The 14363-nt window shown below is 41.9% G+C and overlaps 1 protein-coding gene across 2 annotated transcripts in view; it reads left to right on the forward strand.

Moving 5' to 3' along the window:
• Positions 1-14363, forward strand: part of TTC27 (tetratricopeptide repeat domain 27) — a 370180-nt gene that overhangs the window by 17100 nt on the left and 338717 nt on the right. For both annotated transcript variants that reach the window (XM_044290184.1, XM_044290186.1), the window contains one exon: positions 13191-13320. In XM_044290184.1, coding sequence (XP_044146119.1) covers positions 13191-13320 — 130 coding nt within the window. The remainder of the gene's footprint in view (positions 1-13190; positions 13321-14363) is intronic.

The raw sequence follows: 14363 nt of genomic DNA on the forward strand, positions 1-14363 counted from the left end.
GAGTCAGAATAGAAAGCATTGCGCACAGAGTCCAAACATTGGAAGACTCCTGCTCTAACATGAAGTCACACCTTGAGACAGCTCTACGTGACAACAAAGCATTAAAATAAAAAGTAGATGACCCCTCAGGAACAATCTGCGATTCCCGACCAAGACCTTATACACATCTGCAAACATGACATACCAGCGGCGCAGGGAGTACCAGGGCGGTGCAAGGTAGAAAGGGCGCACAGAAAAGACCCAGATCTGAGATCTGGAAAAGATAAAAACCTAAAGGCTCCAAGGGCATTAACAAGGCGCCCCAGACCAGTGATCGTAAAATACCTGGACTTCACCGATAAAACAGCAATTCTACATTCTTAAAAGCAAAATAGGACCGCGCTCGAGATCAAAGGCCAGAGAATGCTAATTTCTGGAGACTATTCATCAAAAGTGCAAAGGAGAAGAAGGGAATTCTCAACCTTGTGCTCAGAATTATATGTAAGACATACTAGATTTGCCCTTCTATACCCAGCACTCCTAGAAGTCTTTCATGCAGACGGAACCTCCACTACCTACACTTCTATTAAAGAAGCACAAAGCAGTCTGGGTATAAATATCCCAGAGCAACAGCATCGAGGAACACCATCAATGCGGAGGGAAAGACCATTCGCTGGAGTATATACAGTCAAGCCAGCTACCTTGGAAGACGCATCACACCACTAAGACGAGGCATTCAGATTGGATAAAGTAAGACAGACCACCAGTTGGCCCCCAGAATCGACATGAAAGATCCCAGGCAAGCGGGCAACGACTATCAAAAAGCTGCTGCAGCCAGATATAATAGATGTATTCTTCAGATGCGAGTCATTACACACAGAGTATTGCGGGGGTAAGATAATAGGGAAGAGATGTCGAAACTATGGGAGGGGGCTATACAGTGTACAGTAAGTTACTACGCCATGTTGGAAAAAGGAGTCTCCAACAGTCAGACAAGATGGCTGCCCTCCAAATGTAAGGTGGCCACATCAGGCTATGTTTTACATGTACCGAAGATAATTTTTAACCTTTTATGTTTTTATGTTTTGTTATGCAACATGTTCTAATATTTCTAGGGAAGTGGTATAGTTGGGGAAATTCACAGCAGATGATGTGGCTGATAAACAGTAAACCATATGGGGGCTAATCTAACAGAAGATTACAAGATATATTATGCGGGTAGTGACATGAAACGTGAAGGGGTTGAAATCCCCGCAAAAAAAGGATGATGGTGCTACGCCACTTAAAAAGATTAAGGGCAGACGTGGCTTTACTCCAGGAGACACATCTGAGTGAGGTAGACAGTGTCAGAATGCAGAAATTGTGGGTGGGAAAAGTCATTTGCTCCCCATCCATAAGTTCCAAAGCAGGTGTACTGAAGGACTGCTATAAAGATGAGGAAGGGAGAATGCTACAGGTATGTTTACCCTCTCCATCTGATGACATTAGTATCTATAATGTGTATGGGCCTAATGATTCTAATTGTTTGTTTTGCGCAGTTAGGACAGACTCTTTTAAAAGATACCTGCAAAAAACAAATAATAGCAGGGGACATGAATGCAGTATATAATCACTCTGAGGACCGAAGCCAGTCTCAAGGCAAACGGGTTATTCCGAGAGGCAGGGACACCTCGCTTCTGTCAAACCCACTCCCTATGTGATATATGGAGAACTATACACCCTGAGGGAAGGGAATACACCCACTATTCTAATGCCCACGACTCCTGGTCTAGAGTAGACTATATCCTCTTATCAGCTACCCTATTGAATAGAAGCAAAGCAGTATCAAAAGAGGATGTGGTAATTTCAGACCATGCCCCAGTTCAAATTACCTTAGCAGACACGATATTGAGAGGTTCCGACTACATATGGAGACTCCCTACCGCCTTGGGCCGTAATAGAGATTTTGATATGGCATAAAAAAATTGGTGGGAAGAATATATCCGCTTTAAGGCTCCATTTACACGTCCGCAAATGGGTCTGCATCCGTTGCAATTTTGCGGAATAGGTGCGGACCCATTTATTCTCTATGGGGACGGAATGGATGCGGACAGCACACAGTGTGCATCCGCATTTGCGGAGCGTGGCCCCGATCTTCTGGTCCGCAGCTCCTCAAAAGATACAACATGTCCTATTCTTGTCCGCAGCTGTGGACAAGAATAGGCATTTCTATAGTGTGTGCCGGCCGGGATGGTTGCGTATCCACAATTTGCAGGTCCGCAGCACATCACGGACGTGTGACTGGACCCTTAATGTATAAACGAAAAACTCAGTTACTATAGGAGACAGGAAAAGTGTTTATGCGGGGTAAAATAATAGCATATGTATCAAACATCAAAAAGCAAACAACTGAGAATCTAAAGAAATGTAGCCAATCCCTTAAGAACACTTACACAAATTATCAAAACCCTCAAACTAAAGATAAGTGGATCAAAGCAAAAACAGAGTATGAACAATGGGTGCACAAAAAGGAATCTATTTTTCAGACACAAAACGAAGCCCAATTACAGTTGCAAGAAAAAGTATGTGAACCCTTTGGAATTATATGGATTTCTGCACAAATTGGTCATAAAATGTGATCTGATCTTAATCTAAGTCGCAACAATATAATTGTGCTGAGTGTACCTATATTATAGTTACTTTAAAACATAACTTTTATTTTATCAATATTTTAGAATATATGACACTTATAGTGAAACAATGTTTCTGTCACACTGCTTCTTTGAGGATAGTGTCAGGCGTGACCAGAGGATACCGATATTTCTTTGGGCAGCGGTTTGCTTAAACTAATAACACACAAAGAATTAAATGTTACCATGTTTTTATTGAACACACCATGTAAACATTCACAGTGCAGGTGGAAAAGTATGTGAACCCCTAGACTAATGACATCTCCAAGAGCTAATTGGAGTGAGGTGTCAGCCAACTGGAGTCCAATCAATGAGATGAGATTGGAGGTGTTGGTTACAGCTGCCCTGCCCTATAAAAAACACACACCAGTTCTGGGTTTACTTTTCACAAGAAGCATTGCCTGATGTGAATGATGCCTCGCACAAAAGAGCTCTCAGAAGACCTACGATTAAGAATTGTTGACTTGCATGAAGCTGGAAAGGGTTATAAAAGTATCTCCAAAAGCCTTGCTGTTTATCAGTCCACGGTAAGACAAATTGTCTATAAATGGAGAAAGTTCAGCACTGCTGCTACTCTCCCTAGGAGTGGCCATCCTGTAAAGATGACTGCAAGAGCACAGCGCAGACTGCTCAATGAGGTGAAGAAGAATCCTAGAGTGTCAGCAAAAGACTTACAAAAGTCTCTGGCATATGCTAACATCCCTATTAGCGAATCTACGATACGTAAAACACTAAACAATAATGGATTTCATAGGAGAATACCACAGAGGAAGACACTGCTGTCCAAAAAAAACATTGCTGCACATTTACAGTTTGCACAAGAGCACCTGGATGGTCCACAGCAGTACTGGTTAAAGTTATTGCTGCCAAAGGAGGTTCAACCATTTATTAAAACCAAGGTGTTCACATACTTTTTCCACCTGCACTGTGAATGTGTACATGGTGTGTTCAATAAAAACATGGTAACATTTAATTCTTTGTGTGTTATTAGTTTAAGGAGACTGTGATTGTCTATTGTTGTGACTTAGATGAAGATCAGATCACATTTTTTGACCAATTTGTTCAGAAATCCATAAAATTCCAAAGGGTTCACATACTTTTTCTTGCAACTGTATTTAAATATGGGAAAAAATATAATACCGCCCCAATTTTATCTCTAAAAAAGACAAAGAACAAAGGATGTACTCACACGAAACCTCCCAAAATAAAGTATTAAAGGATTTCTACTCCAAACTGTATTCAGGACAAATGGATCATCCAGAAGAAGCAAATAAATGGCTCCAGAATAATGCTCTACCCAAAATAAATCCAGCAGACTTGATCACTTTAAAGACTCCAATTACACTGGAAGAAGTGGTGGGAGGTCTAGCAACAGGAAAGGCTCCAGTCCCTGATGGATATACAGGGGAATTTTATAAAATACTGAAAGACACTATTTCACCTTTACTAACATCTATGTACAATGACTATATGTCAGGACAGGAGCTATCGGACCTAGCACGCACTGCGTATATCAAGGTGCTTCCAAAACCTGGGAAAGATCCCCTGATGGAAGCCTCTTACAGGCCAATATCCCTCATAAACGTGGACATAAAAATGTCCAAAATTTTGGCTACCAGACTAGCTAAATGAATGCCTGGACTCTTGTCACCAGCACAGGCAGGATTTACGCAAAAAAGCAGTAGTAACAAATATTAGAAAGATATTAGCGGTCCTAGATGAGATTAAAATGCTACCGAGAGTAGGACAGACCCCGGCCATACTGGCTATCGATGCATTTGATAACGTGGCCTGAAACTGGCTAAACAAAGTGCTGGACACCTATGGCACAAGTATACACCCCTGGCCATTTATCCCCCAGATTTGTACTACTCAAGGGCACCCGACAAGGATGCCCTTTATCCCCCCCTGCTCTTCAATCTGGCCATTGAACCACTATCTATCGCCATTGCTACTAATAAGGAAATATGAGGAATTAAAGTAGGTAAAGCTGAAGTCGAACATGCATTATTTGCAGATGACTTATTAGTAGTGTTCCTGGCTTATCCGCAAGCGGACCTGGTAAAATTATTTGGAATGCTTACCCTTTTTGGCTCATTCTCTGGCTTTAAAGTGAACATCTCGAAACGTTATGTCTGTCGCAAATAAAAAATCCCAAGTCATGGAAATCACTACCAGTACAGATAGGGCAAAACCCCTGAATCCTTATCACCTAAACTATCCTGAACTAATCAAACGTATTACATCAGACTTAGACGGAAGCATCTCCCCCTATCATTACTAGGAAAATGTCATTTAACTAAAATGATTTGCTTCACAAAACTATTGTATCAGTTACAGACCATACCATTACTCTTGAAACACACAGACATAAACGCTCTCCAAACAACTTTTCGTCACTTTATATGGGAAGGGAGAAGACCAAAAATCACATTGGCGACACTGATGCTCAACAGGGGGAGGGAGGAACAGGATTCCCTGACATACGACACTACAAGCTTATTGAGACATTGATTCGACTGGATTAAAAAGAACCTCCCAGTTTTCTAACTTTGACGTGGAATCACAATTGTCACAACCATGGAGTCTTAGTGCACTATTACACACTAGAAACTCAGCCTTCCCTTTAGAACTCAAGAAGAGCATATTACTTAAAGACACAGTGGCAGCATGGAAAGCTACGAGAAAAATGTATCATCTACCCTTACTTATCACAAAATACCTTCCCCCATGGAGTCATCCGGAATTTCGAGCAGGCTCATTAAACAAGCAGTTTCTGGAATGGCAAGTTAATGGTGTCCTAACTGTAAATGATATGTGGGACAAGCAAATGTTCCAATATTACACATTTCCAGATTTATGTACCCTATACAAACTAGATTCAAAACCTTATCTAGCTTACCACCAAATATTGGGATTTTTAAAAGGGAGACTAATAAACAATTCAGTGGAATTCTCTCTGAATGAATTTGATGACATAATTTTTCCCAAACACACCACAATCTCCATCGCCTTCATATATAGGGAACTCAGGAAGCGCCATTCTGAAAATGTGAGAAACACTCTTTTTTTTTTTTTTTAAAAAGCTGGGGCCAGAATCTAAAAACACAGAAGATATGTTGAGAGGGTGGAAAAATGTGTGTCACGTGAAATATGGAGGGAAACACATTTTAAGCTCTTACACAAAGCAATATATGGATTCAACATAAAAATTAACAAAAACATATCTAGCAAGGAAAGACGAACATCTTGCCCCAAATGTAAACTCCCGGAAGCAGATCTATATCACTGTACCTGGGAATGCCCACAAATAGCAGGTTTATGGGAAAGAGTGGTACAGGAATTAAACAAAAAACTCCGGACAAACTTGGTAAAAACTCCTGAGGAACTCCTTTTACACATAACTGCTTTCCAAACTCCTTTAGTGATGCATGTGATCTTGATGGCCACTAAAAGATGCATTCTTAAACGCTGGTTAACACCTGCGATACCAACAATGAAGGCGATCATAGATCATACTAAACTATGTCTTTTAGCAGATAAGTGGGAAACAGACCGAAGCGGAGACAAAGCATAGAGAGCATACCACACAAAATGGTTAGAATATATTCAAGCATTTTATTCCACCGAGCAAGCAAATGAGCTGATATAAACAAAAACTATTAGGGGATTTAAGCATAAAACATACAGAGCATCACCAACACTTCCATTAAGTAGATGACCATTTGATAATAGATACAAATAAGATTCAAATTGAGCACTCGTAAACATAAATAAAAACTTAGAAAAGGAAAATTCAAGCTGCATCATAGTTTGGGGGAGGGCTGGAGAGGTAGGGGTATATTAATGTTTTGTGTATTGCTCTTATGCACTTTGTAAACAAGGAATATATGTTTTGTTACTGATCTGAAATATACAATTGAATGTAATGTGAAAATTGTTTGAAATATATATATATATATATATACACATACATACAGTCAGGTCCATAAATATTGGGACATCGACACAATTGTAACATTTTTGGCTCTATTCACCACCAAAATGGATTTGAAATGAAACAAACAAGATGTGCTTTAACTGCAGACTGTCTGCTTTAATTTGAGGGTATTTACATCCAAATCAGGTGAATGGTGTAGGAACAGTTTGCATATGTGCCTCCCACTTGTTAAGGAACCAGAAGTAATGGAACAATTGGCTTCTCAGCCGTTCCATGGCCAGGTGTGTGTTATTCCCTCATTATCCCAATTACAATGAGCAGCTAAAAGGTCCAGAGTTCATTTCAAGTGTGCTATTTGCATTTGGAATCTGTTGCTGTCAACTCTCAAGATGAGATCCAAAGGGCTGTCGCTATCAGTGAAGCAAGCCATCACTAGGCTGAAAAAACAAAACAAAACCATCAGAGAGATAGCAAAAACATTAGGCGTGGCCAAAACAACTGTTTCGAATATTCTTAAATAGAAGGAATGCATCGGTGAGCTCATCAACACCAAAAGACCTGGAAGACCACGGAAAACAACTGTGGTGGATGACTGAAGAATTCTTTCCCTGGGAATGAAAATGCCCTTCACAACAGTTGGCCAGATCAAGAACACTCTCCAGGAGGTAGTTGTATGTGTGTCAAAGTCAACAATCAAGAGAAGACTTCACCAGAGTAAATACAGAGGGTTCACCACAAGATGTAAACCATTGTTGAGCCTCAAAAACAGGAAGGCCAGATTAGAGTTTGCCAAACAACATCTAAAAAAGCCTTCACAGTTCTGGAACAAGATCCTATGGACAGATGAGACCAAGATCAACTTGTACCAGAGTGATGGGAAGAGAAGAGTATGGAGAAGGAAAGGAACTGCTCATGATCCTAAGCATACCACCTCATCAGTGAAGCATGGTGGTGGTAGTGTCATGGCGTGGGCATGTATGGCTGCCAATGGAACTGGTTCTCTTGTATTTATTGATGATGTGACTGCTGACAAAAGCAGCAGGATGAATTCTGAAGTGTTTCGGGCAATATTATCTGCTCATATTTAGCCAAATGCTTCAGAACTCATTGGACGGCGCTTCACAGTGCAGATGGACAATGACCCAAAGCATACTGCAAAAAACAACCAAAGTTTTCTTTAAGGGAAAGAAGTGGAATGTTATGCAATGGCCAAGTCAATCACCTGACCTGAATCTAATTGAGCATGCATTTCACTCGCTGAAGACAAAACTGAAGGGAAAATGCCTCAAGAACAAGCAGGAACTGAAGACAGTTGGAGTAGAGGCCTGGCAGAGCATCACTAGGGATGAAACCTAGCGTCTGGTGAGGGCTATGCGTTCCAGACTTCAGGCTGTAATTGACTGCAATGGCTTTGCAACCAATTATTAAAAAGTGAAAGTTTGATTTATGATCATTATTCTGTCCCATTACTTTTGGTCCCTTAATAAGTGGGAGGCACATATGCAAACTTGTAATTCCTACATCGTTCACCTGATTTGGATGTAAATACCCTCAAATTAAAGCTGACAGTCTGCAGTTAAAGCACATCTTGTTAGTTTCATTTCAAATCCATTGTGGTGGTGTATAGAGCCAAAAATGTTAGAATTGTGCCAATGTCCCAATATTTATGGACCTGACTGTGTGTATGTGTGTATATACACTCGCCTTAAGAATTATTAGGAACACCTGTTCTATTTCTCATTAATGCGATTATCTAGTCAACCAATCACATGGCAGTTGCTTCAATGCATGTAGGGTTGTGGTCCTGGTCAAGACAATCTCCTGAACTCCAAACTGAATGTCAGAATGGGAAAGAAAGGTGATTTAAGCAATTTTGAGCGTGGCATGGTTGTTGGTGCCAGACGGGCCGGTCTGAGTATTTCACAATCTGCTCAGTTACTGGGATTTTCACGCACAACCATTTCTAGGGTGTACAAAATATGGTGTGAAAAGGGAAAAACATCCAGTATGCGGCAGTCCTGTGGGCGAAAATGCCTTGTTGATGCTAGAGGTCAGAGGAGAATGGGCCGACTGATTCAAGCTGATAGAAGAGCAACGTTGACTGAAATAACCACTCGTTACAACCGAGGTATGCAGCAAAGCATTTGTGAAACCACAACACGCACAACCTTGAGGCGGATGGGCTAAAACAGCAGAAGACCCCACCGGGTACCTCTCATCTCCACTACAAATAGGAAAAAGAGGCTACAATTTGCACAAGCTCACCAAAATTGGACTGTTGAAGACTGGCAAAATGTTGCCTTGTCTGATGAGTCTCGATTTCTGTTGAGACATTCAAATGGTAGAGTCCGAATTTGGCGTAAACAGAATGAGAACATGTATCCATCATGCCTTGTTACCACTGTGCAGGCTGGTGGTGGTGGTGTAATGGTGTGGGGGATGTTTTCTGGGCACACCTTAGGCCCCTTAGTGCCAATTGGCCATCGTTTAAATGCCACAGGCTACCTGAGCATTGTTTCTGACCATGTCCATCCCTTCATGACCACCATGTACCCATCCACTGATGGCTACTTCCAGCAGGATAATGCACCATGTCACAAAGCTCGAATCATTTCAAATTGGTTTCTTGAACATGACAATGAGTTCACTGTACTAAAATGGCCCCATACAGTCACCAGATCTCAACCCAATAGAGCATCTTTGGGATGTGGTGGAACGGGAGCTTCGTACCCTGGATGTGCATCCCTCAAATCTCCATCAACTGCAAGATGCTATCCTAACAATATGGGCCAACATTTCTAAAGAATGCTATCAGCACCTTGTTGAATCAATGCCATGTAGAATTAAGGCAGTTCTGAATGCAAAAGGGGGTCCAACACCGTATAAGTATGGTGTTCCTAATAATTCTTTAGGTGAGTGTATACTATGTGTGTGTGTGTGTGTGTATGTATATGTGTATATATATATATATATATATATATATATATATATATATATTATATGATCTGATTGATGGGGGGGGGGGGAGGGGTGCATGCTATCCAGCTGACTTACTGGTCATGGAGATAGCAGTCACTTATTCTGGAGTTGGAGAAATATGTAATGACTGGAAATAAAAGGGAGCAGAAAGCCTGAACAGTATAAAAGGAGGGGGACACATGTAAATCCCAAGTGATAGTTCATTTTTAAAGGGAACCTGTCAGCGGCAAAAGCCAACCCAAACAGCCAGCAGTACCTTCAAGTAGCCGGCAGTGAGTTTCGAATGATGATTTTCTTACTGCATTCTGATGAGACAGAAGTATAAAAAACGGTTTTAGCCTCCGTCCGCGCTATTTTCCAGTCAGGCTTGAAGTCATTGGGGCAGCAGCCTCCTTGCTTCAAGTCAAGGTAACCGCACCCCCTTCCCTGCCTCTTCGCTGTGACTGACCGCGCTTATGCCGACAGCCGGCAGTCAGTCACAGAAGAAGTGACCGGGAAGGAGGAGCGGTTACCTTGACTTGACGCAAGGAGGCTGCTGCCCCATTGACCTCAAGCAAGCCTGACTGGAAAATAGAGCGGACGGAGGCTAAAAGAACGTGTGTGTTTTTTTTTTTTTTTTTTTTTTTTTTTATATATATACTTCTGCCTCATCAGAATGCAGTAAGAAAATCATCATTCGAAACTCTCTGCCGGCTACTTGAAGGTACTGCTGGCGGTTTGGGATGGCTTTTGCCGCTGACAGGTTCCATTTAAGTGGGGTGGTCCTTTTAATGAATAAATTATACTATAGTTTGAAATGATAGTCAGCACAAAAAGAACTGTAGCATGCATAACAAGTTGGTGTGTATCAGACCATATTCTACCCCAGAGCCGTTTAAGGCCACCAACAAGGAGATACAGCATAACATACGACGCACAATGTGAACAGCAGCATGGCGTGCAAAATGCTTCTGTATTGCAGTCTGTAAAGCAAGCAGTGGAGTCCATCAATTAACGACCACCACCCTGCCTATCTTCTCTAACCTTATAGGACCTGATCATCCCTGATAATCCATCTTTGAGTCATGTCCGACAGCCTGGTTGCTATGGAAACCCTGTCTAGAAACCGTGGTCTTTTTAATGGGGTTTTGAGGCAGTATGTCCCCAGCAGTCGCATGAGTGTAGAGAGGCCAGAGACTTGGGCACCATTCTGACTTTGGTTACTGTTATGGTCGTGTTTTTCTAAAACAAGCATAGACGGGGAACTTCTTTAAATAATGGCATACTGCAGTCCGGGGCCTGGCTGATATTATATCCATTATAAGTCTTCTGTGCGCAAGCACATTATTAAATCGAGGATTTCCATGTATAATGCATTTCACAAGATGTGTGCAGCTACCATATGGCCTGCATGGAAAGTCCTTGGGTCAGAGCGGTCCTGATTCCTCCTGGGGTCTTGAATTATTTAGCAGGTTTGGTCTTTTCATTTGTTTTGCATTGATTCTTAAGAATGCCTTGAGGAATATAGATTTTTATGCTGCATTTGGATTCCTTGCACTCTGTGTTATCTCCATAATTTCAATATTTGGACTTTATATCTATTAAACTTAGTATAATATAATATTCTGCAAACCTATATGTCCAAAAAGAGGTTTTAACCTCTAGCATTTCTTTTATGCTCTTGGTCTTTTACCTTTGTAACCCATGTATCCATTCCCTGTTTACCGTTCTCCCACTATGTCATACTTACCAACGTGTAAAATGTCAATATCGGGAGACTTATGCCCGGAAATATCACCTCTAAACACCCACTTTTGGGTGGAGTTTGCATAAGCTTGCCCCTTTTACGGTCTGGATCATGGCATCGTCCTGATAAAATCAGGAGTGTTGGTGAGTTTGTCACAGAATGACAGATTGCCCCCAATGTTTTTCTTACAAAGAAACTTTCAGTTAAAGGGATGTGAATTGCAGTGTACAATTTTGTTTCAAAATATTTTTTTTTGCACCTGTATGTATAGCAACCTTTAAAGGGGTATTACGATACATACATACATGTTATTCCCTAGCCACAGGATGGAGGATAACTATCAGATCAGTGGGGTCCTTCTGCTGAGACCCCCACCGACCATAACGGGGCCCCGTACCCCCTGCAGACCCCTTGCTGCTCCCTTAAAATGACTGGAACAGCCGTTCGCACATGTGCACGGCCGCTCCGTTCATTTCTATGAGTACAGCACTTGGCTATCTCTGGAACTCCCATAGAAATTAATGGGGTGGCTCTTCGCATGTGTGTCCGGCCTCCCCGGGCATTTTAGGGGAGCAGCAAGGGGCCAGCAGAGGGTACGGGGCCCCGTTATCGTGATCAGTGGGGGTCTCAGCAGTAGGAACCCCAACAATCTGATAATTATCCCCTATCCTGTGAATAGCGGATAACTTGTACTTACCGAAATACCCCGAAGTCACAGTAAACTTAGAAAATGCACAAAAAAATGCCCCAGCCAGTCTCTACTAGACTGTTTGGCAAGTTGATCTCCTGCCTTTAGTGGGAGCAGTGCTGCAGTGATGAGCGCTGTTGCAGTGTGATTCCGGTGCTGATTTCTGTTGATGGAGCTACACAGAACAGCTGAATGGCGGGGCTATAAGGTGTTGGACCCCAGCCAATCCTGAGAATATAAAGTCTACACTACCCCTTTAACTTTTACAGTATGTGACACAGTTAGGGGTTGTGTCTGGCAAGGCAGGTATTTTCCTCCTAGCATGGGCGGCTCGGCTGGTTTCCAGCCAGGTGAGGGCAAATATCGGACCGGAGTTTAAAGGGAACCTGTCACCAGGATTTTGTGCATAGAGCTGGGGACATGGGCCGCTAGATGGCCACTAGCACATCTGCAATACCCAGTCCCCATAGCTCTCTGCGCTTTTATTGTTTTAAAAAACAGTTTTGATCCATATGCAAATGGGGACTGGGTATTGCAGATGTGCTAGTGGCCATCTAGCAGCCCATGTCCCCAGCTCTATGGCCAAAATCCTGGTGACAGGTTCCCTTTAAGTGTCGGTCCGGGTTTGGCAGCACCTGGCTGTCCTTAAATAGGCAGCTGGGCTCAGCAGAAATGTCTCTGTTTTGGGGATCTGAGGCTTTGTGCCATGCTGGAGGGCTGAGACCCGCACGCTGGGGAAATAGGTCCCCTAAAGCCTGCTGTGGACTACTGGAGGCAGAACTTGCCAGCAATGTGACTTGTGTTATGTGAACTTTCCATTGTGTCTGAATTAACACCAAGACTGCAAAGTTACGTGCTGTTTTGTGCAATTGCCTCAAGTGTGAAAAAACACTGACGTTTTGAGTTAAGAACTTGTATTTTGCCTCTGTACTGCGCCCGCTTACCCTATCTACCAGAGCGAAACCCCACAAGTATAATTCGTTTCTGGTCTAGAACGGGTTCTAGATATATTGCAGTCAGGGACGAAATAATAATCTACGTATGTTCAGAGTTTTGTCAGGGTTTAAACTCCTCTATGTCTAGAGCCAAATCACAATATATCATATAGTAGCCCCCTGGGTGGCACATTTTAGGTTTGTAATTGTGGACTGAATATTATAGGAGTGCAAAGGGGTAAACAGTGATATTTTTTTTATTTTTTTTTTGTAGACAACTGCTGGTGTTCCTTTTGGGCGTTAGCAGCCTTCATCTCTTTGTGCAGAGCAATTGGACTGGACCCCCTGTGCTTTCAGAGCCTCACGATTTTTTGCCCGCACTTCTGCTGGAACGCTTTACAGAGGTATAATATAACGACGTCTACATTTTAGAATGTACTTTTTATTTTATTTGATCATACTAATGTTGCATCTACATGTGTATGCTGGCATAATAGATGGATATTACACATGCAAATGAAGTAATATTTCATGCGCTATAAAGGTTAAGTTGGCTTCTTATTATTGGTTTTCTCCGCAATTTCAAGAAAGATGAGAGCAGAGATTAGCTTCTGCTCTTCTCACTAGTGTTACTTAGCTTATACAAGATTATTACAGTGAAATCATTAAAGAAGCAGTCCAGCATGTCATCTGAGCAGGCTTTAGGGAGATGACGTGTTATGATGCATTGCTCGCCTATATTAAAGGGTTTACCAAATATTAAAGGGGTTGTCTCACTTCAGCAAATTGCATTTATCATGTAGAGAAAGTTAATACCAGGCACTTACTATTGTATTGTAATTGTCCATATTGCCTTCTTTTTTGGCTGGATTCATTTTTCTATCACATTATACTCTGCTCGTTACTACCACCTGTAATCCATCGGTGGTGGCCGTGCTTTTACAATTTAGGGAAAAGCACTGGCTTCTCTGGTGGCTGGGTCCATGGGAGCTTACATAGGCACACATGCGCAGCAGCTCCTGACCCCTGCAAACGAGAAGTATATAATGCGATGGAAAATGAATGAATCCAGCAAAGGAGGCAATATGGACAATTACAATACATTAGTAAGTGCCTTGTATTAACTTTCTCTAATGATAAATATGCCATTTGCTTAAGTGAGACAACCCTTTAAGTGGCTACAATATTATTGAAGACACCTGTATCAACTTATTTGGACTTCCTATTCCAGGACCATGGGTCTTAATTTGAAGATGGTGCTGTCCATTCCATTTCATCCCAAATTTGGATGGGGTTAAACTCAGGGCTCTGATCAGGACACTTAAATTTCTTCACACCAAACTCTCTGATCATGTCTTTATTGACCTTGCTTTGTGCAAAGGGAGCACAGTCATGCTAGGACAGAAAAGTGCTTTTCCCAAACTGTTGTCATAAAGTTGGAAGCATG

The sequence above is a fragment of the Bufo gargarizans genome, chromosome 4 (genome assembly GCF_014858855.1).
Source record: "Bufo gargarizans isolate SCDJY-AF-19 chromosome 4, ASM1485885v1, whole genome shotgun sequence".
In the NCBI taxonomy this organism is placed as follows: domain Eukaryota; kingdom Metazoa; phylum Chordata; class Amphibia; order Anura; family Bufonidae; genus Bufo; species Bufo gargarizans.